The sequence below is a fragment of the Geotrypetes seraphini genome, chromosome 6 (assembly GCF_902459505.1).
Source record: "Geotrypetes seraphini chromosome 6, aGeoSer1.1, whole genome shotgun sequence".
In the NCBI taxonomy this organism is placed as follows: Eukaryota; Metazoa; Chordata; class Amphibia; order Gymnophiona; family Dermophiidae; genus Geotrypetes; species Geotrypetes seraphini.
The window spans coordinates 138,081,028-138,102,895 of record NC_047089.1 but is presented as its reverse complement, the minus strand read 5'-3'; the positions used below and the strand labels follow the sequence as shown (position 1 = coordinate 138,102,895).

The 21,868-nt window shown below is 43.4% G+C and overlaps 1 protein-coding gene across 1 annotated transcript in view; it reads right to left on the bottom strand.

Moving 5' to 3' along the window:
* The window catches only part of VWA3B (von Willebrand factor A domain containing 3B), a 411,842-nt gene that overhangs the window by 380,986 nt on the left and 8,988 nt on the right, over positions 1-21,868 (bottom strand). The window contains exon 2 of the mRNA XM_033949516.1: positions 19,336-19,369. Within this exon, the coding sequence (XP_033805407.1) occupies positions 19,336-19,345 (10 nt within the window). The 5' untranslated portion in view covers positions 19,346-19,369. The remainder of the gene's footprint in view (positions 1-19,335; positions 19,370-21,868) is intronic.

Here is a 21,868-nt window from a genome sequence, read left to right as displayed (position 1 = left end):
TGAACATTTCCTTGGTTTAATTTACTCTAGGTATATTCTGCTATTCAACTTGCTCGAGTTTTGGGTTTTGTTTTTTTTATATATCTTTCCACAGACATATCAGTACTTAAGAACATAAGAATGGCCCTGCTAGATCAGACACCCCCAGACAGCTTCAGGTCCCCTGCCCACCTTGCTGAATTGCTTAACAAATATATCTGTTCTGTGTTCACAGCTGAAGTGCTGGGAGCAGGACCGTAGAAGACAAACGCAAATAGTGTTAGAGGTATGGTAAACCCTGATCAATTTTCAGAGGATTGTGTTCATGAGAAGCTAGATAAACTGAAGGTGGACAAAGCAATGGGGCCAAATTATGTACTGGACTATCTTCTGCACCTGTCATACTTTGGCCATTGCTGTCCAGAATCATAAAAAGGCTTCTTCTACACCAATTCACCGATCAAGCCTCCAGTTGTCCCTTAGGACATTAATGTGGTGCTCTCCACTCTGATGAAGCCTTCTTTTGAGCCACTCTTTGTCTTCATCACTTTGGCCTGGAAAGTGACCTTTCTCATTGCCCTGTTGAGTCAGTGAACTTCAAGCCCTCATATCGATCCTCCCTACACATTATTTTACCATGACAAAGTAGTCCTTTGCACTCACCCTGGATTCCTTCCAAAGGTGGTCTTGGATTTTCATCATGCTCCCTTTTTTCTTTCCGAAGATACAATCTCACCCTAAAGAAGTGACTCTACATACCTTGGACTGCAAGCGTGCTCTTTACTACTTACAGCATACAAAGCCTCATAGGACCTCTACACAGCTGTTCCTGTTCTTTGAGACAGGTAGAGTGGGTGCCCTGGTCTCCAAGAAGACCATCTCTACTTGGCTCATAGACTGAATCTCCTTCTGCTATGCAGAGGCTGGGTGGCCACTTGAAGGCTGTGTCACAGTGCACAAGGTTCAAGCCATGGCAACTACAGAAATCTATCTCTATTCAATTCCAATTCAGGATATTTGTAGAGCAGCCACCTGGTTCTCCATTCATACCTTCACCACTCATTACTGTCTAGAGGCCCATGCCAGCCAGGATACCCGGTTTGACTGATAGCTTTTTTCCATGGAGCAGTTTTTCCTGCTTTGTTTACTCCAGGACCACACCTGAATACCAAATACTCAGATAAGTGACTTCTATTTTTGAAAATTGCTGTTTGAAGAAAAATTAAAAATATAAGAAAAGTATAGAAAAATATATAAAACTATAAGAAAATAAGATTAGAAGTTCACATATTAACTGGGAGTTTTTCTGACCAAGGATGTGTCTGCTAGGATTAAACTCTGTTTAAAACTAGCCTGTCTATATGGGAAGCCTAAAGAGCCCCTATTAGACACTGAGGTCTTTTCTCCCTTTTTTGTAAGGAAAGGTGATTCTCTTGTCCTGTAGTGTTTGGAGGGTGCAGTTTTTTGTGATTTATTTTTGGACATCCTTTTCTTGAATTTTTTTGACAAGCTGTTTTTATGACATTTATTCACCTCTTAGAAGTCAAACTCCCTCCATCCCACCTAGTCTCACCATGATCATGGTAATTGCCCTGATCCTGGCAGCTAAGGAGTCCAATATTTATTTATTTATTTATTCATTCAATTTTCTATACCATTCTCCCAGGGGAGCTTAGAATGGTTTACATTAATCTATTCAGATACTCTACCCCATGGGCTCACAATCTATCTAATGTACCTGGGGCAATGGAGTGATTAAGTGACTTGCCCAGGATCACAAGGAGCAGCATGGGTTTGAACCCATAACCTCAGGTTGCTGAGGCTGTAGCTTTAACCACTGCGCAGCACTCCCCCACCCCCCACCCCCAGCTTGTCCTGGGATAAAGCCTCCACTTCTGGCTTCTCAGCTAGGAACTGAACTGGAGAGTGTGGCGCAGTGGTTAAAGCTACAGCCTCAGCACCCTGGAGTCACGGGTTCAAACCCATGCTGCTCCTTGTGACCCTAGGCAAGTCACTTAATCCCCCATTGCCCCAGGTACATTAGATAGATTGTGAGCCCACCAGGACAGACAGGGAAAAATGCTTGAGTACCTGAATAAATTCATGTAAACCGTTCTGAGCTCTCCTGGGAGAACAGTATAGAAAATTAAATACATAAAAATAAAATAAATCCCTCGTACCACTGTGGGTGTGTCCCAAGGCTCTTAAAGCTACGTTTTATTTTTTTACTTGCAACTACTTATTGTAGTTCTACCCTTTTCCCTTTCATGTCAGTTGGCTTGTGTGTTTTTGTACCCGTCCTTATGGGATATTAATTAGCCTTTAATTTTAACTTGTCAATATTACCTTGTTTTTACTTTTTATTGTAAAGCCGCTTTGCAATTTTGAAAAGGCGGAATAACACATTTTTAATAAACTTGAAACTTGAAACATCTGTGCTAGAGCACCACTGGAGATGACACTCGTATGTGAGAATAATCCTACCTGCTTGTCCTGGGATAAGTATAGCTTCTATTGCCCCTTCATGAGTTTATTAGTATATAAAGATGTTGCATCAATCGTTACAAATATACAATCTAAGGAAATGTCAAGAGTTGAAACAATTCTTTAAAAATAGGATGTCTTAAACATAAGATCTGGTTTGTGTGCAAGACTCAAAAATATATCTCAAAAATTTGAAATAGGTTCAAGTACACTACTTTTAGTGCAAACAACGAGCATTCTGGAGGTAAATGTAAAGATTTATTAATTTTGGGAAGTAGATATACCCCCTCTTTTACAAAGGAGCACTATGCTTTTTAGCGCGCGCTAATTATCGCGTGTTAAACATGCAATAAACGCTAAATCGTGCATGTTATCCTATGGACACATTAGCGGTTAGTGCACACGTTAATTCAATATGTGCTAAATCCGCGCTAAAATGCTTAGCGCACCTTTGTAAAAGAGGGGGATAATCTTGAGGTCGTTGTATGAAATGCTCACGTGGATTAAAACTGGTTGGTGGATAGGAAACAGAGAGTGGGGGTAAATGAACAATACTCGGACTGGAAAAGCGTCACGAGTGGAGTGTCACAGGGTTTGGAGCTTGGACCAGTGCTCTTCAACATATTTATAAACTACCTGGAAATTGGTACTACGAGCAAGGTGATTAAATTTGCAGACAATACAAAGTTATTCAGAGTTATTGCGAATACCTGCAACGTGACATAAACATGCTCGAGAAATGGGCCGTGACATGGCAAATGAGGTTTCACATGGATAATTGTAAGGTGATGCATGTTGGTAACAAAAATCTTATACATGAATATAGGATGTCCGGTGCAGTACTCAGAGAGACACCCCCCCCCCCCCCCCCCGGAAAGAGACGGGAGTACTGGTAGTCAAGTCAATAAAGACATCCACGCAATGCGCAGCAGCGGCAAAAAGGGCAAACAGAATACTAGGAATGATTAAGAAGAGAGTCACAAACAGATCGGAGAAGGTTATTGTGCCGCTGTACCGGGCCATTCTACGCCCCACCTGGAATACTGCGTCCAGCACTGGTCGCTGTACATGAAGAAGGACACAGTGCTACTCAAAAGGGTCCAGAGAAGAGCGACTAAAATGATTAAGGGGCTGGAGGAGTTGCCATACAGTGAGAGATTAGAGAAACTGGGCCTCTTCTCCCTTAAAAAGAGGAGATTGAGAGGGGACATGATCGAAATATTCAAGATAATGAAGGGAATAGACTTAGTAGATAAAGACAGGTTATTTACCCTCTCCAAAACAGAGAGAACAAGAGGGCACTCTCTAAAGTTAAAAGGGGATAGATTCCGTACAAATGTAAGGAAGTTCTTCTTCACCCAGAGAGTGGTAGCAATCTGGAACGCTCTTCCGGAGGCTTTTATAGAGGAAAACGGTGACGGGACTAAATCGTGCGAGACAACGGCGCGCCGACAACTGAGCGCAGACAACTGAGCGCAAGGTTGACGACGCGCCAAAGAAAAGCACTATTTTAAAGGGCTCCGACGGGGGTGTGGGGGGAGAACCCCCCCACTTTACTTAACAGACATTGCGCTGCCGTTGGGGGGGGTTTGGGGGTTGTAACCCCCCACTTTATACTTAAAACTGAACTTTTTCCCTAAAAAACAGGCAAAAAGTTTGGTTTCAAGTATAATGAGGGGGGTTACAACCCCCCAAACCCCCCACAACGCCAGCGCGATGTCTGTTAAGTAAAATAGGGGGGTTCCCCACCAACACCCCCCGTCGGAACCCTTTAAAATAGTGCTTTTCTTCGGCGCGCCGTCAACCTTGCGCTCAGTTGTCTGCGCGCCGTTGTCGCGCGCGATTTTGTCTATGAACCAGGAAAACACCCTCTAGGGATTCAAGACAAAGTTAGACAAGTTCCTGCTGAACCGGAACGTACACAGGTAAGGCTAGACTCAATTAGGGCATTGGTCTTTGACCTAAGGGCTGCCATGGGAGCAGACTGCTGGGCATGATGGACCACTGGTCTGACCCAGCAGTGGCAATTCTTATATTCTTATGTAAAAAAACAACATTCTTTTGAAGTTATAAGTAATGCTTCACTAACACTCTTCAATAGGTCAGAAATTTGAACAAGAAGAACAGGTAAAGGATCTTCTAATAATATCACATAATTCTTGGAATCCTGTAATTGTCTCAAAGCTTCAAAGAGATAATCACTCTTCCTTTGAATTGCCATTGCTCCACCTTTATCCACCCTAGAAATGATAATATCCTTATCTGAACTTAATGTGCATAGGGCTTGAAATTGTTGTTTAATCATATTATTCTTGTTACCAGACAGAATGTTCTCCTTAGTCATATTAAATTCTCACATAACAATATTTTAAAAAGTCTGAACAGTAGGATGAATAATCCCTGGAGGGCACCATTATGACTGTGGTTTTACTAGAGACTCCTCTACTAATTTCTGTTAAGATTCATTAAAGAATTGCCGTAAGTGTAATTTCCAGATAAATCTATACATAGCAATTCTAGTTTCAAAAAGATCATAACTAGGAGTAGGTACAAATCCTAATCCAAGATTCAGTACTGTTTTTTCATCATTAATCAGAATCCAATCAGACAAGTTTATTACCGCCAAGGTTATGACCTAGTGTTCGGTCGCCCCTGTCACTCTTGTTCCCTCGTCTGGTAGTTCACGTGTCTGTTTCTTCTCCCTTGGGGTCAACCTGTAGTTCTTGGTCATGTTTTTTTTTTTTTTAAGTTCAAACTGTTTTTTATTAGTTTTAGTAAGTACAAAAAGTATAACATGTAGAAAATGAATAATTCAGGGTGTACATCAAAGCAAAAATAACATACAAGTAATGCATCTGAAAAGAGTAGTAAGAGAGCATGAAACATAGTATCCTCATATTATGATCTGCACATATGTATATCAATAACCCAAGATTCGTATATAGCTCAGTATATATTAAACATTGTCAGATGAGATGTTAATACAAAAAGTCAATCTCCACAATAATCAATAAGAGGTTTCCATATTTCTTGAAATCTAGGCAGTGTATTTGTTTTTACTGCACGTACACGTTCATATTTGCCAGTTAGACATAGAGTATTCCACCACGTGTGGTAATCTACTTTGGAGAGATCTTTCCAGCAATATAGCACAGTTTGTATTGCCAAAGAAATCATTATCGTGAGTAAGCGTGATATATTTTTATAAACAGGAGTTGATAAAGCTTGTGACATACATATAACAATAGGGAATGATAAATCGTCCTGGAGCCCCAGCACATCACATATGGTGGTCCATACCCTGTCCCAGAAGGTTTGAATGAGTGGACATGAGAAGAGAAGGTGTTCAGATGTACCAGTTGCCTGATTACATGACCAGCATAAGGAGGACTTATTGGAATCTATTCTATTGGACAGGACAGGGGTCCAAATGGCTCTATGTAATACAAAGAAAACTGATTGAAGTAGTGAGGCTGAACGAATAGATTGAAAAAAAGTCAGCCATATGCCTGTCCAGTCTATGGCATCTGAAGGAAGATTAAGATCCTTATGCCATTTCGATTCCAATTCCAGGGGTTCAAGATATGTAGCTTTCTGTAGAATTTTGTACCACACTGAAGCTTTAGTTGTACTCAAGTTTGTAGCTTGTAGCAATAGATAAAGACCAGGTTCATCAGATCTGTGTAGAACATCAGGTAAAGTATGCTTTATGCAATGGAGAAGTTGGATCCATCTATATTGCTGGGAAGCATCCAGATCGTATGAGTGTGAGAGATCTTCAAAGGAAGCCCATTCATCTTTATGGAGGAGATCACGAACCAACCATATATCTCTGCATTGCCAATCATTCCATGTCAACCAAGAATCTGAAATTCTGAATTTGTCATTTTTCCAAATAAGAATTAAGGAGGAGTCATTCCATCCAGATGGGAAAGTATGATCTATGGTATCCACAGCCGATTTGTACGCCAGAAATATTTTATCCTTTTTTTCTGATTTAGAAAGTGTAACACCTGCTAGGAATTTCAAACGTTGCTTCCCATATAATTCGTGTTCGAGAGTAATCCAGACTGGAGGACTTCTTCTGGGGTCATCATAATGGCCAGTAGACCAATGTTTCAGTATAAAGGCATGATGGTACATATGAAAACAAGGGAAGTTTACTCCTCCCGCATGTCTGGGAGCCTTCAGTTTGGATAACGCTATCCGAGCTTGTTTATTCTTCCATAAGAATTTCGTGAGCAGTGAATCAACTTGTTTGTAGAAAGAGGTGGGCAAGTGAAAGGGTAGCATGGACAATATGTAGTTTATTTTGGGAGTCAGTGTCATCTTGATAGTTTCAAGCCTACCCCACCACGTTAAAGACAAAGGGGACCATCTGGAAGTTAACGTTTTTATAATATTCAGCAGGTAATCTACATTTAGTTGGACAGTATCTTCCAAGGAAGGACCAAATAAAACTCCCAGGTATTTCAAAGTATTGGGAATCCATTTCACTCCATGATTGGTTATTTCTGTTTCAGCGGCGGGACAGTTAAGAGGCATCACCTCCGTTTTGCAGGTATTCAACTTGTATCCGGACACAACCGAATACTTAGCAATAGTGGATAAGAGATGTGGAAATGAAGCTGGTGTGATGTATAACAGTATGTCGTCAGCATATGCCGAAAGTTTAATTTCTTGATCATTAAGAGTAAAGCCAACGATATTAGTATCATGTTTGATGCGTAAAAGTAAGGGTTCTAATGCAAGATTGAAAAGCAAAGGCGATAATGGGCATCCTTGCCTGGTTCCCCTTGTAGGTCGGAAAATAGGAGATAAGGTGCCATTTATAAGTGTTCTGGTGGTGGGAGCAGAATAGAGAACTTTGATTTTTGCAATGAAAGAATCTGAAAAGCCAAACCATTGTAATACATTAAATAAGAAGGGCCATTCTACCCTGTCAAAGGCTTTCTCAGCATCAAGCCCGACTGCAATCAATTCACGATCATGACACTGCGCTCTAGCAATGATATGGGAAAAAGTTCTAGTATTATCATTAGAGAAGCGTCCGTTAATGAATCCACATTGATCTGGAGATATTAGTTTGGTGATAACCTGTTGTAAGCGATTAGAGAGTAATTTTGCAAAAATTTTAGCGTCTACATTTATCAAAGATAGTGGTCTATAGTTGGCAATATAGCGTGCATCTTTTCCAGGCTTTGGCAGGACAATAATAGAGGCTTCTGTGAAAGAACCGTTAATCTCCCCTGTTTCAATTAGATGTTCAATGAACGGTAGATAAAATGGTACTAGAACATCTTGAAATTCTCTATAAAATTCTACTGTCAGGCCATCCGGCCCTGGTGTTTTTTTGAGTGCCATAGAATATATTGTCTTATAAATCTCAGTAGATGTGATAGGCTCATTTAGAAAGATATTATCTTCTTCGTCTAATCTAGGATGTGGAAGTCCATCCAGAAAAGTCGGTATTAAGTGCGGTGAACAGGGTTCAGACGTGTATAAGTTCTTGTAAAATTCCATGAAAGCATGTGAGATGTCTGAAGTCTCTGAGAGTTCTTTGTCCAATTCTGATTTGATAGAGGAGATAGAAGTTCGTTCCCCACGTCTCTTAAGATAGTTGGATAGCAGATGACCACACTTGTTGTTATCTACGAAGTAAGATGCAGATTGTTGAAAAATCGCATTTGACGCTTTATTACTTAAGATAGCGTTATAGCGGAAACGAGCTCTGTTTAGGAGAAGGAGTAAATTAATATCAGATGGTGTTTGTTGATGTTGTGTCTCAAGTCTTCTAATTTCCTCCTCCATCTGATGTTGTTCTTCTTTCATTTTTTTATGTTTATTGGCCGTGTGAGTGATGATAATTCCTCTGATAAAAGCCTTAAAGGCATCCCAGCAGCATGTCCAGGATGTTTGATTCGGCGTGTTAAACAAGAAATACTCTTGGATTTGGGCTCTAAGAAAATCGCAAAATGCCTTATCTTGTAGCAGAGTATTGTTGAATCGCCATTGTTTCGGATTCCTATTAGGAGCCTTATTTTTAATTCACAAGGTAATTGCAGCGTGATCTGAGACAACTATCGGTAGTATTTCTGCTTCCGTAACTGAGGAACACATGATGTCACTAATGAGAAAAAAATCAATGCGAGAATAGGATGAGTGTGGAGGGGAGTAGAAGGTGTATGCTTTCTCGTCTGTGTGTATGTGTCTCCAAATGTCGATGATCTTAGCGTTGATAATTAGATCCTGTAGTGCATACCAAGATCTAGATTTTTTGTATACACAGTTTGATTTTCTATCAACGATAGGATTCAGGACCATATTAAAGTCACCAGCCACGATGAGATTTGATGCAGCATCATCTAGCAAAGGCTCAGATATGGAATGGAAAAAATCAGGACAATCTTTGTTTGGACCATATACATTAAAGAGGCAATATCTTTCACCGGCATGCGATATTGTAACTTTAACCCATCTTCCGTTCAAGTCACTGGAGGAGGATAATATAGAGATGGTGTTGGATTTCCTTATCAGAGTTATCACTCCCCCTTTCTTCTCAATGGCAGGAGAGAAAAAGGATGGCAATGTCCAGGATAGGCGTACCTTAGCAGATGCGGTTACGTCCAGGTGTGATTCCTGTAACATGATGACATCAGGGTTTTGGTTGTCTAAGTAATCTAAAATTTTTTTCAGCTTAATTTTGTTATTAAGACCTTTTGTATTCAGTGATATTATTTTAAATGACATTGCATTGGGAAAGAAGACACAGATATGTATGTGCAAATGTTGTGATCAATATGATATAGCATTCCTTTTCACAATTTTGAGATCTCAGCATCATACAAACATGGTTAATGCATTTTCTATCAATGAATAATGTACCCTCTGAATTGAAAAAAGTGACAATAATGTCACAACAGTACAACAGTGTGAGTGCGGCTAAGGGAAACAGGACAGCAATGGGATTCCCAAGCACCCTCATCTATGAACATTATATAACAAGCAAATCATTTTGAAACAGAACACAGAACACATGTGATATTTAGAGCAATAAAACATGGAAGGATGACAGTTTCGTTTTACTAGGTAATGGCGCATCCAACCAAACATACATATGTATGCTAATAGACACATATATAAACAGTCCCAGCTTCAGCATATTCAATCATCAAACCTGATTAATTGGGGTTGGTGCATGCTGTTCAATGAAAGTGGCCAGCTCGTCCGGTTTGGTGAAATCTTTGGTGATGTTGTTCAATGTCACTCTCATACGCGCCGGATACATGAGGCCATACTTTGCATTCAGGGATTTGAGCTGTGGCCTGTACGAGAGAAGCTGTTTGCGGCAGAGGGCGGTGGGCTTGCTTAGGTCTGGAACAAACAATATGGTGGATCCCTCGTGTTTAATCGGTGCCCGGATCTTCGCTCTCTGCATGATATCAAGGACATGCTGGTATCTTAACACTTTGATCACGACGGGTCTAGGCCTGCGATCTCCTGCTGCATGAAAGGAAGGCACTCTATGCGCCCTCTCTATTTCGAATTCTCTTTTAAAAGTTATTTCCAAAAGTTGTGGGATCAGAGATTCCAGTTGTGTAATGAGGTCGCCATCTCTACCATTCTCGGGCATACCCAAAATGCGGATGTTGCAGCGCCGAGACCTGTCATTGCTGTCTGCGAGTTCCCTTTCCAATAAGGAAATCCTTCCTGTGTGCCTGCGAAGCTCAGTTAACTGAGTCGTTGTAGCCTCCATTTTGTTTTCCAGCAGACCTACACGTGTCTGCATCTGGGCGAAATCTGCTGACATGCTTGTTATTTTATCATTGATTTCGTCTGTGCAGGCTTTCGTCTCCGTGGCAAGTTCTTTTAATTCTCGGAGCTCCGCTAAAATCTCGCGAGAAGAATCGTCGGAGGTAGAGGGGAGCGGCGTCTTTGAAGGGGAGAGCGGCTCGGGCTTATGCCGCTTACCCACTTTTTTTTCCGCCATCGCAGCGAGTGTGCCGGGTGAGCTAATTTTTAAGAATCTTCAAATTGGTGCTCCAAAGAAGTGGATCTTGTGTTCTGTCGTGTTTTTTATGCGCGAATTCGGTTATGGGATTGCTCAGGAACGAGGGTAATCGCGGGAGCTCAGAAATCCGCCGCCATCGCGTTCGGGCTCAGCAGCGCCCCCCCTTGGTCATGTTAAAAAAAAAAAAAAAAAAAAAAAAAAAAAATCTCACTTTCCACAAATATGTTGGCATTGAGGATCTGCTTCTTCCATGCTTTTCTCTGAATCTGATAAAGATTCTTCAAAGGGTTTCTTTATTATCTTCTAAACTCTCTGTTTTTACATATATGGATAAACCTGCTTTTGCATGTAATCTCTTTCATCTCGACAATATTTTTTATTTTAAATTCACATAAAGAGGATCTGAAAGCACCTGCATTTTCTTGTAAGTCCTTACATTGTTTATCATATTCATCTTCCTTATTATTTTGTTTTAAATTGGTGCTGAAGCTCATCTGTTAAAATCTGAATTTGTGATTCAACAGTAGTAGTTGTTTCTATAATAAATAGCATTAAATCAAAGCTACACTTATTTAGTATAGCATTTAATTTCTCCACAAATTGTGTCAGTAGTAAACATTTTAAGAGGGAGGGTATCCTAAGTCATCACAGAATACTTTATATCTGTTTTTATATATACTGGGTCAGGGTAGCTGGATTTTCATGCTAAAAAATGTTTCACCAGGAGGTTTGAATGAAGAGCTGGACTGGATGTCTTTAATTTAATATATCCTGTTGCCTTAAAGAAAAGAAGCATGTAGTTTCTATACCAACTGAAACTTGATTGGATGGCTCTGGCTGAAACTGATTGGAGAGTCCTTCTCACATGATATGTTTATAAGGAAATTAATATCAGCACAAAAAAGTGTAACCCTAAGGACACTGCAGTTGCCAATATGTCCAATATATAATAAGTACATAAGTACATAAGTAGTCGCCTCCGCCGGGGCAGACCAGAGGTCCATCCAGCCCAGCGGTCCGCTCACGCGGCGGCCCATCAGGCATATTGCCTGGTCAGCGGTCCCTGACTAATTTTATTGCCTACCTCTACACTTATCTCTAAACCTTCCACTGCTCTTATCTGTACCCCTCAATCCCTTTGTCTTCCAGGAACCTATCCAGGTCATCCTTGAAACCCTGTACTGTGCTATTTCTTATCACAATCTATAGTTGGCTAATTGTTTTAATCCTCGGGGAGAGTGTTTGACCTTGAAGGAATAAGAACCTATCCAAAATACTGTAAATTAACAGACATCAGTATGAGCTCTCGAAATGTGAACGAGGGATTTTGAGCTCAGGCAGCAACTCATAGGTGACCAGCACCAAACATAGGTCTAAATGAGAACTGCCTCATACATCATTTAGGGCTCCTTTTATCAAGCTGCGCTAGTGGGGTTAACGTGTGTGACGTTTCATCACGCGTTAACCCCCGTGCTAGCCTAAAAACTTCCACCTGCTCAAGGGAGGCGGTAGCGGCTAGCGCAGCCGGTGGTTTGGTGCACGGTATTCCGCGCATTAAACTGCTAGCGCGGCTTGATAAAAGGAGCCCTTAGTCCTGATAAGTGCAAACCGTGCAATTCAAATCCTGAATACATCAAGGTCAAACAGTCACACCGGGGAGAAAAAATAATAAATATAAGCTAAACTAAATAGACTCCCAAGAATCCACCCTATCAGTACTCAATAAAGATTAAAATATAAAGTGCTAGTAAAGATTTCAAGCTAATAAAGATTTCATGCTAAAGTACAAGAACTCCTCAAAGTACCCTTAAAATTGCATGATATCACATAAGTTAACTCTAAAGTGCATAAAAATGTTTGAAAAATTCATCAGGAACATGGGATAATAAATATGAAAAACCCCAAGTAACAAAATAATCAAAAATTCATAGACAAACATATAAATAAATATTCAAAAACACACTATTTTTTCTTGATCAAATGTGTGAGTTGGGGGTCGAGTGTTGCAGCTCGAATGGCTAGGAGGTTGTCGAACAGTTTTTTCTTTTGACGTTTTTGGTTGGAGGGTGTTTGAATGGTGCGTGAGTTCTCCTATATCTGTTTGAAGTGGATTGAATTATTTAGCTGAAGAAATTAGTTACCCCCTCATCCCACACACATTAATTCTCTTCCATTTTTGTTCACATTATAAAAAACACTGATAAGTTCCCAGAAAAAAAATACATTAAAATAAGAAGTGAAAACAAAGGCCCCTACAGATGAGAACATAACATAAGAATAGCCTAACTGGGTCAGACCAATGGTCCATCATGCCCAGTAGCCCATTCTCATGGTAGCCAATCCAGGACACTAATACCTGGTCAAAACCCAAAGAGTAGCAACATTCCATGCTACCGATCCAGGGCAAGCAGACACTTCCCCCATGTCTTAATAACAGATTATGGACTTTTCCTCCAGGAATTTGTCCAAATCTTTCTTAAAACCAGCTACACTATCTGCTTTTACCATAACTTCTGGCCACTTCATTTTTAAGTTTAATAGAACATAATGATTAGTCTGTATTTTGTCTTATTTGTATTTGTATTTGTCATCCCTAGTATCTATTGTACATTACAATTATGTATTACGCATTGAAATATTTGATATTGCGTAAAATCAAAATTTAATAAACTTGAACTTGAACTTTAGATCTTTCATTTCAAACAGAGACCTTGCTAGATGTCAAATACAGCACAAGGTAACTTCACATGGACTTAGCTGTGCAGGAAATGTGAATCTCCTCATACACCCACCATATAGTGCAAAAATGTGCAAAGGTCTGTTTTTTTCTTTCGATCACTACATAGCCTAATGCCACACAAGCAGCGCTGTTACAAACATATTCTGTAGGTCAATGCTAAGGATAACAAAGTTTCCTTCCTTGGACCAGAAGGAGATAAACCACTGGAAGAGATCCCAAAACAACACCCAAAGACCCACTCAGTGTGTGAATCAGTTGAGTGGAGTGGACTAACTGGGGGGTGGAAATGGGCCCGGAGTTTGCTCAGCAGAATTTCCCAGACCACCTCTTCCTCTCAACACATTGACACGCTGCCACCATCACCACTAGGAACACCTCACTGGGTAGGCCAGCTATGCTATAAACTTTATAAAACACATTATTATATTTTCTTATAAAGCACATATTTTAACTGAACTCTCTGACATCCTCAGCCTTTCCATTCACAAAAATAGAAGGAAGAAAAGTTCCCATTTCCTGCTGTCTCATGTCCCCGGCCTATACAATATTTTTTTTCTGCAGACCCTTCAAAAGTCTGACCAAATCCTCGTTTCACTTGCATTATAAAGTACTGAGGATGCCATCTCTCCCCAATCCCAGGTCCTAAAGTCTAAGACAGTAGCGCAAACTAATGCTGCCAGATTCAGGAAAAAAAATTTTGATTCGATTCAGCCTATTGAATTGGTTTTTCAATTCAATTTTCCTGCCCAGTTGGGTGATTTTTTTCAAAACTCCTGGTGGGTTTTATAGCTTTTTCACCCCCTTTGGCTTCTCCTAACCACACTGGCGCTGTGATGTAAATAAAATAAAGAAACAAAAAGGACTTTTCCTCTCTCTGTTAAATCCTAGCTCACGTTTGCAGTCCAACACCAGCTCTGGCAGGATACACATTTCAAATCTGACATATTATAATCACAAAACAGAAAATAAAATTAATTTTTCTACCTTTTGTTGTCTGGTTATATTTCAAATCTTGTTGGTCCAAGGCTCTGGTTTTCTTCTGATAACTTACTTGCCAGGGTCTCCTTCTTTCTTCTTTCTGCGTGCTAACCATCCATCTGCCAACTCTGTCCTCCCTTTCCATTTCCCTTCCCTCCCCAGGAAGTCTGGTATCTTTCCTTTTTTTCATCTCCCTCCACAGATCCACCTTTTCTTAACTACCCTTTCATCCGGCATCTCTCCCTCCTTCCCCACCACCCCAGAGTCCACCATCTCTCCCTTTCTTTTCCCAATTACCCTCCTATCCAGTATCTCTATCCCTCCTCCACACCATCCCTTGTGTCCAATTTCTCTCCCTTTCTGTTCCTTCCCTCCCTAAATCCCATGGTCCATCATCTCTCTCTCTCTCCTCTATTTTCAGACCCATTATTTCTTCCTCCCCCCCCAAAGTTTGGCATATGCACGTCTCTTTGAACACCCCCTTCCCTCCGTGGTACTTCTAAACCAGGGTCCCCCCCAAAGGCCTGTCCCCCCTTAAAGGTTTGCCTGTCCCCCCTTGAAGGCCTGCACCCCCCTTGAAGGCCTGTCCCATCCCCTTGTAGGCCTGTCCCCCCCTTGAAGGCCTGTCCCTCCCCCTTGTAGGCCTGTTCCCCCCCTTGAAGGCCTGCTTGCCTGTCTCCCCCTTGAAGGCCTGTCCCCCCTTGAAGGCCTGTCCCTCCCCCTTGTAAGCCTGTCCCCCCCTTGAAGGCCTGCCTGCCTGTCCCCCCCTTGAAGGCCTGTCCCCCCCCTTGAAGGTCTGCACCCCCCCCGAAGGCCTGTCCCCCCCTTGAAGGCCTGTCCCACCCCCTTGTAGGCCTGCCTGCCAGTCTCCCCCTTGAAGGCCTGTCCCCCCCTTGAAGGCCTGCACCCCCTTGAAGGTCTGCACCCCCCTGAAGGCCTGCACCCCCCCGAAGGCCTGCACCCCCCTTGAAGGCCTGTCCCACCCCCTTGTAGGCCTGTCCCCCCCCCTTGTAGGCCTGCCCCCCTTGAAGGGCTGCCTGCCTGCCCCCCCTTGAAGGCCTGTCCCCCCTTGAAGGCCTGCACCCCCTTGAAGGTCTGCACCCCCCTGAAGGCCTGCACCCCCCCGAAGGCCTGCACCCCCCTTGAAGGCCTGTCCCACCCCCTTGTAGGCCTGTCCCCCCCCCTTGTAGGCCTGTCCCCCCCTTGAAGGCCTGCCAACCCCCTTGAAGGCTTGCCTGCCCCCCCTTGAAGGCCTGTCCCCCCTTGAAGGCCTGCCTGCCTGCCTGTCACCCCCCTCCCCTTGAAAGCCTGCCTGCCTGCCCGCCCGCCCCACCCCGAAGGACCGCTCGCCCCCCTGGCCTCCCCGCACCATCTATGAAGCAGCACTACCTATGCTCCCGGCCTTGCCGTTCAGTCCCCCACCACCACCCCCGAAGGACCGCTCGCCCCACTGACCTTCCTGCACCACCTATGACATCAGAGGAGGGGCGGGACCGTGGCGCAGGAAGCAGCGCCCAAGCAGCTCAGGGATCGCTGACGTCGCAATCCTGCTGCGTGCTGCTTCACAGGTGGTACAGGAAGGTCAGTGGGGCGAGCGGTCCTTCGGGGGTGGGGGGGACTGAACGGCAAGGCACCCCCTCAGGGCTGGCACCCGGAGCGGACCGCCCCTCCCACCCCCCCTTGGTAAGCCACTGCCTATGAGTTGCTGCCTGAGCTCAAAATCCCTCGTTCACATTTCAAGAGCTCATTCTGATGTCCGTTTATTTACAGTATTTTGGATAGGTTCTTATTCCTTCAAGGCCAAACACTCTCCCCCGAGGATTAAAACAGGTGGAGGGGCATAATAAAAAAAAAACAAAAAAAACATCTTTAGCCTAAGGCCTTAAACGTTGAAAGTAGAAGCAGGGAAAATGTCCATTATCAAAAAAAATGTCCAAAAGGAGGTTTTTTTGATAATGGCCTGCCTCTATGTCCAGCTGTTTAAACGCTCAGACCACCACTACGTCTACACTTACACCATATCATCAATCTAAAAAATTCCTAAGTCCCAAACGCCCAAAACCAGGGCTTTTAGGCGAAGAAGGAGCCAGTCCTTCGCCTAAAAGCTGGATTCTGTAACCGCTGTCTGTCAAAAACAACACCAGTTACAGAATCCACCCCCCCACACACAACAATCCGGGCAGGAGAGAGCCCAAGCCCTCCTGCCTGGCAACACCACAAAACCCCCGACTACGATCAGGGCAAGAGGGAGCCCAAGCCCTCTTGCCACGGCGACACTGTGAACCCTCCTCCCTCCCCTGCCAATTACGATGGGGCCAGGAGGGAGCTCAAGCTCTCCTGGCCATGCGATCCTCCCCCCCTACAAGATCATACAGGAGGGAGTCCAACCCCTCCTGCCCAGGCAAACCCTCTACCCCCCACCCCCACTAAAATATGGGCAGGATGGATCCAAGGCCCTCCTGACCTTGATGCACCCCCTCCCATGATCGCCCCCCGAACGTCCCCCCCCCCCACTGACCTGCAAGACCCCCCACCGCCGCCTCATTCCCCCCACCCCCAATCCCCCCATACCTTAAAATCGTTGGCCGGACAGACAGGTGCCAAGCCCGTCCGTCCGGCAGGATAGCCATCCCTTGAATGGCTGATCTTAGGGCCTGATTGGGCCTGAGGTGCTTGGGCCAATCGGAATAGGCCTTAGTAGCGTCGATGGCAGGAGGGCCTGGGATCCCTCCTGCCCGTATTTTAGTGGGGGTGGGGGGTAGGGGGTTCGCCTGGGCAGAAGGGGTTGGGCTCCCTCCTGCCTGATCTTATAGGGGCGGTCGCGTGGCCAGGAGGGCTTGGGCTCCCTCCTGACCCCATCGTAATCGGCGGGGGGGGGGGGGGGGGGGGGTTCACAGTGTCGCCGGGGCAAGAGGGCTTGGGCTCCCTCTTGCCCCGATCGTAGTCAGGGGTTCACGGTGTCGCCTGGCAGGAGGGCTTGGGCTCTCTCCTGCCCAGATTGAATCGAAGGGGAAGGCTGATCGCTGCAGGAGAGATGGCTCATCTCTCCTGCCGCGATGGTGATCACCCACCCCCCTCTGAACCACAGCACTTCGGGGAGAGGATCGCCGGCAGGGGAGATGCCCTGCCGCGATGCTCACCCCGAAGTGCCGCGGTTCGGAGGGGGGGTGGGCGATCACCATCGTGGCAGGAGAGATGAGCCATCTTTCCTGCCATGATAGTTTCAGTAGGCGGTAGGCAGGTTGCTGGGGCCGCTGAAGAGTTAAATGAGTGATTCATACAATATAATTTGAAATCAGCTCACATTCTGAAGGTCCACAAAAATTTCTTGATTTGTTTTGTAAACTTTATAGATTTTGATTAGTCCACGATAAATTGTTTGGTAACCAGTGGTTTGTGACTTGTCATAGCATAAGTTTATAAAGGCAATTTCATATACAGTAGCAACAATTAATGTAAAAAATGACTATCAGGTCCCTCTTCCACCATCTTGGCTCCCCCTCTAAAATATGTTCTTATGGTTCTAGAGCAGGGATGGGCAACCTGTGGTTCATAGCCATTAGATCATGGGAAGTATACACTAGAAGTCTGCACGGGAATCCTCCTCCCCCCGGGTCTATGGGACTCCCAAGGGGACACCCCTTCCCCCAGGCTCATGGAACTCCCACAGAGATGGAACCGGAGTTCCTGATGCCTGGAAAGAGAATTAGTAGAAGATAGACAAAAGCAGAAACTGGGGCCAAGAAGATGGAAAAACAAAATGTCCCATCAGCTACAGCAAGGGAGATGTTCATTTTGAGGGGGGCTAAGCTCAAAGTGGGAGGCCCAGGCTCCTCTCATGGTTATGCCACCAATTGTGTTTAGTGCAAAATGAAATACTTGCTGAATTTATTTTGGGGTTTCCAGTTCAGTTTTGGCACATTTTTCTTATGCAACCATTGTCCTGAAAAGTGCCTCTCTCAATTCTGCTTTACATGATTTTGATGCTGTATTGTTTGATTCTTTACTCATTGCTGCATTAAAAAACATTTATGGATCTTGGAAGGACCTCTCACAAGTTACCTATGACAGATGGTGGAACCAGATTTGTTTGCTGTACAGATATGAGCTTTATATTGCCACAAAATCCAACTCTTATTTTTTTTAACAAGAAAGGGTTGATCCTACAGTCACATGACCTAATACCTATTCTAATTATTTCCGGTGATGTATGCATCTCTTATTTCTGTTCACTGTTATTTGTTTATATTGTATTTTATTGTTGGTTTAAATAAACTAAGACTTAAAAGAATATCAAAACTGTCAGAAGTAATTGCTGCTTTTTATGGGGATAGGTAACTTTTAGGGATGGCGGGCAGGGACAAAGGAGATTCCTCATGGGGACAGGCAGGGATGGAGGGGATTCCTTGCGGGGTTGGGTAAGGACAGAGGAGATTCCGCAGGGACAGGCGGGGATGGAGGAGATTCTGGCGGGGATGGGCGGGGACAGGCGGGATACTAGTGGGGACGGGAAGGATTTCTGTCCCTGTGCAACTCTCTAGTATACACAGAAAACATCATTAACTAGAGTTTTGGCAATTTTAAATACTATGGGCTCCTTTTACTAAGCTGTAATAGCGTTTTTAGCGCGCGCAGAATTGCCACGTGCGCTAAACCCGCACTATGCAGGTAGAACTAACGCCAGCTCAATACTGGTGTTAGCGTTTAACGCACATGGCAATTTAGCGCATGCTAAGTGCGCACTAAAACCACTATCGCAGCTTAGTAAAAAAAGCCCTATATTTCACAAATATTTTCAGAATAGCCACTCTAGCAGTTTATTTCCATCTTTTTAGTTAAAATTTCCTTATTTATCACAGGTCTATGGAGCTCTGACATTACGTAATGTTGAGGTCCACTAGGGGTAGTACTGACATTCATACAGCCCTCTGTTTATAAAGTTTGCTCACTCCTGTTCTAGAGGGACATTGTCTTTGCATCTTAAGGGATGCAAGAGCTTTCCTGAAAGTAATCAAGCTAGCTGCTGAATAATGCCATTAGCATGCACCCCTACACTACATATCTAAATCTATCCCTTAATCTTTAACACAGCAAAAAAGAAATAGGAAGAATCACCCTCCCTTTAGCAATTCTGGGATCAGACCTGTGAGCATTGCAGTATGAAGCTGTTAGGTTATCTGCAAAAGACAAAAAAGGCAGGGGTATAATAACCAACCTCTGAATAACAGTACCACTAGACAAAACAAAAACAGAGGTCAAATTATGAATATATATATCAGCCATTCCTATCCCAGTCCTCAGGGTATAACTAGTCCCACTGGGTTTTCAGGACATCCACAATAAATATTCATGAGTAAGATTTATATGCAGTCGAGGCAGTGCATGTAAATCTATCTCACACATATTCATTGTAGATATCCTGAAAACCCAATGGGACTACTGTAAATACTCGAATATAACCATTTTCCCCTCAAAAGAGGAAAAAAGGTTAACTCACTATAAACCGAGGGTTTATATCCAAGTACAGTAATGCTCATTCTCCATTCTCTCCTCCCCCACCCCTCCAAATAATCTTACTTTCCCTGAAGTGTCCTGTCCTCGCCCATCCCAGCCTGGCAGCCAGAGCCATTGCAGGCCTCCCGTGGGCCTGCCTTAAGCCTTGGTGGTCAAGCGTTGAGCCGGAACAAGAGGATCTCTCCTACATCCTGTCCCAGATCACTGCTAGACCACCAGAGCTTAAGGCAGGCCCATGGGAAGCCTGCAGTGGATTGGGGGGGGATGGGGTGGTGCAGAGCCAGGAGGACTTGAATATATACCGAGACCCCAATTTTTGGGCCAGTTTATTTTTGAGTATATATGGTAGGTGTGCCGAGGACTGGATTGAGAAAGGCTGATACATAGCAATAATCATTAGGACAAACTATCTTTATATAGCCTTAAGTAACGGTATGTATTAATTTGATATTCAAACATTTTGCATTCACTTGAAAAGGTAATTGGATCCGTATTTCAGCTCCTCCTCCAATGTTGCTTACTTTGTGAAGAAATAATAGTCTATCAATTAATTTGAATCTCAATTAACTCAGATAAATGCTTTCTATGGGAATTACAGACACTTCAGGGGGACGGTTTCCACATAAGTTAAATGTTTACTAGAGACTGGTAAATATATTACTCCCTTATCTATGACAAAGGTAGATATATGGGAGCAGAGAGCATACCCTTCACTGAAGAAAGTGTTTATGAACTTGAAAAACTAAAATGGACAAAACTATAAAGCCTGATCAGATACATTCCAGGATACTGAGAAAGCCTTGAAGAGATGAGAAACTATAGGCCAGTAAACCTTACTTTGGTGTTTGAGAAAGTAATGGAGATACTACTGAAATAAAGGATAGTGAACTTTCTAGAATCCAGTAGGTTGAAAGATCTGTGGCAACATAGTTATACTAAAGAAAGATAATGCCAAACAAATGTGATCTCTTTCACTGGGTGGCCATTGAGCTAGATTGAGGGTATGTGCTGGATTTATTCTACTTTGATTTCAGTAAAGCCCTTGATAATGTACCTCTTAGGAAGCTTAAGAATAAACTGAGCAGCTTGGGGATGTTCCCAAAGTGATGAATTGAATTATAAATTGGTTGACTGACAGCAGAGTGGTGGTAAATAAAATTCTCTTGGAAGAAAGAAATGTGAATAGGATTGCCAAAGGGTTAGAAGGAAAAGTTTATATTTTTGATGGTGACATGAAGATTTGCAGCAAAGTGAACAATTACTACTACTACTATTTAGCATTTCTATAATGCTGAAAGGCATGCACAGTGCTGTACATTTAATATCCAATAGATGGTCCCTGCTCAGAAGAGCTTACAATCTAGTTTGGACAGACAGGGCTTCTCAGGGTTGGGGAGTTTCTGGTAGAAGGAATGATACAATGGGTATAGGTATCTGACAGTGAGTTGGATTTGAATACTGCTAGAGATGGAGTATGACGTATTGACTCTGGCAGCCTGTTCCAGGCATATGGCATGGCAAGAAAGAAGGGACGGACTCTGAAGTTGGTGATAGAGATAAAGGAAACAGATAAGAGGGTCTTACCCGATGGAGTTCACGGGGGGGGGGGGGGGGGGGGCCGAACATAGGGGAGATATTCAGGGGCTACCGAGTGAATGCACTTGTACGTCAAGAGGAGTTTGAACTGTATTCAAAAGTGGATAAGGAGCCAATTAAGTGATTTGAGGAGGGGGGGTAAAAACATAAGAATAGCCTTACTGGGCCATCAAGCCCAGTAGCCTGTTCTCACGGTGGCTAATCCAGGACACTAGTACCTGGCCAAAACCCAAGGAGTAGCAATATTCCATGCTACCGATCCAGGGCAAGCAGTGGCTTCCTCTATGGACTTTTCCTCCAGGAATTTGTCCAAACCTTTCTTAAAACCAGCTTTGCTATCCGCTCTTACCACAACCTCTGGCTATGCATTCCAGTGCTTAACTATTCTCTGAGTGAAAAAAAATTTCCTCCTATTGGTTTTAAAAGTATTTCCCCGTAACTTCATCAAGTGTCCCCTAGTTTTTGTAATTTTTTGACGGAGTGAAAAATCAAACTATTTGTACCCATTCTACTCCACTCAGGATTTTGTAGACTTAAATCATATCTCCCCTCAGTCATCTCTTTTC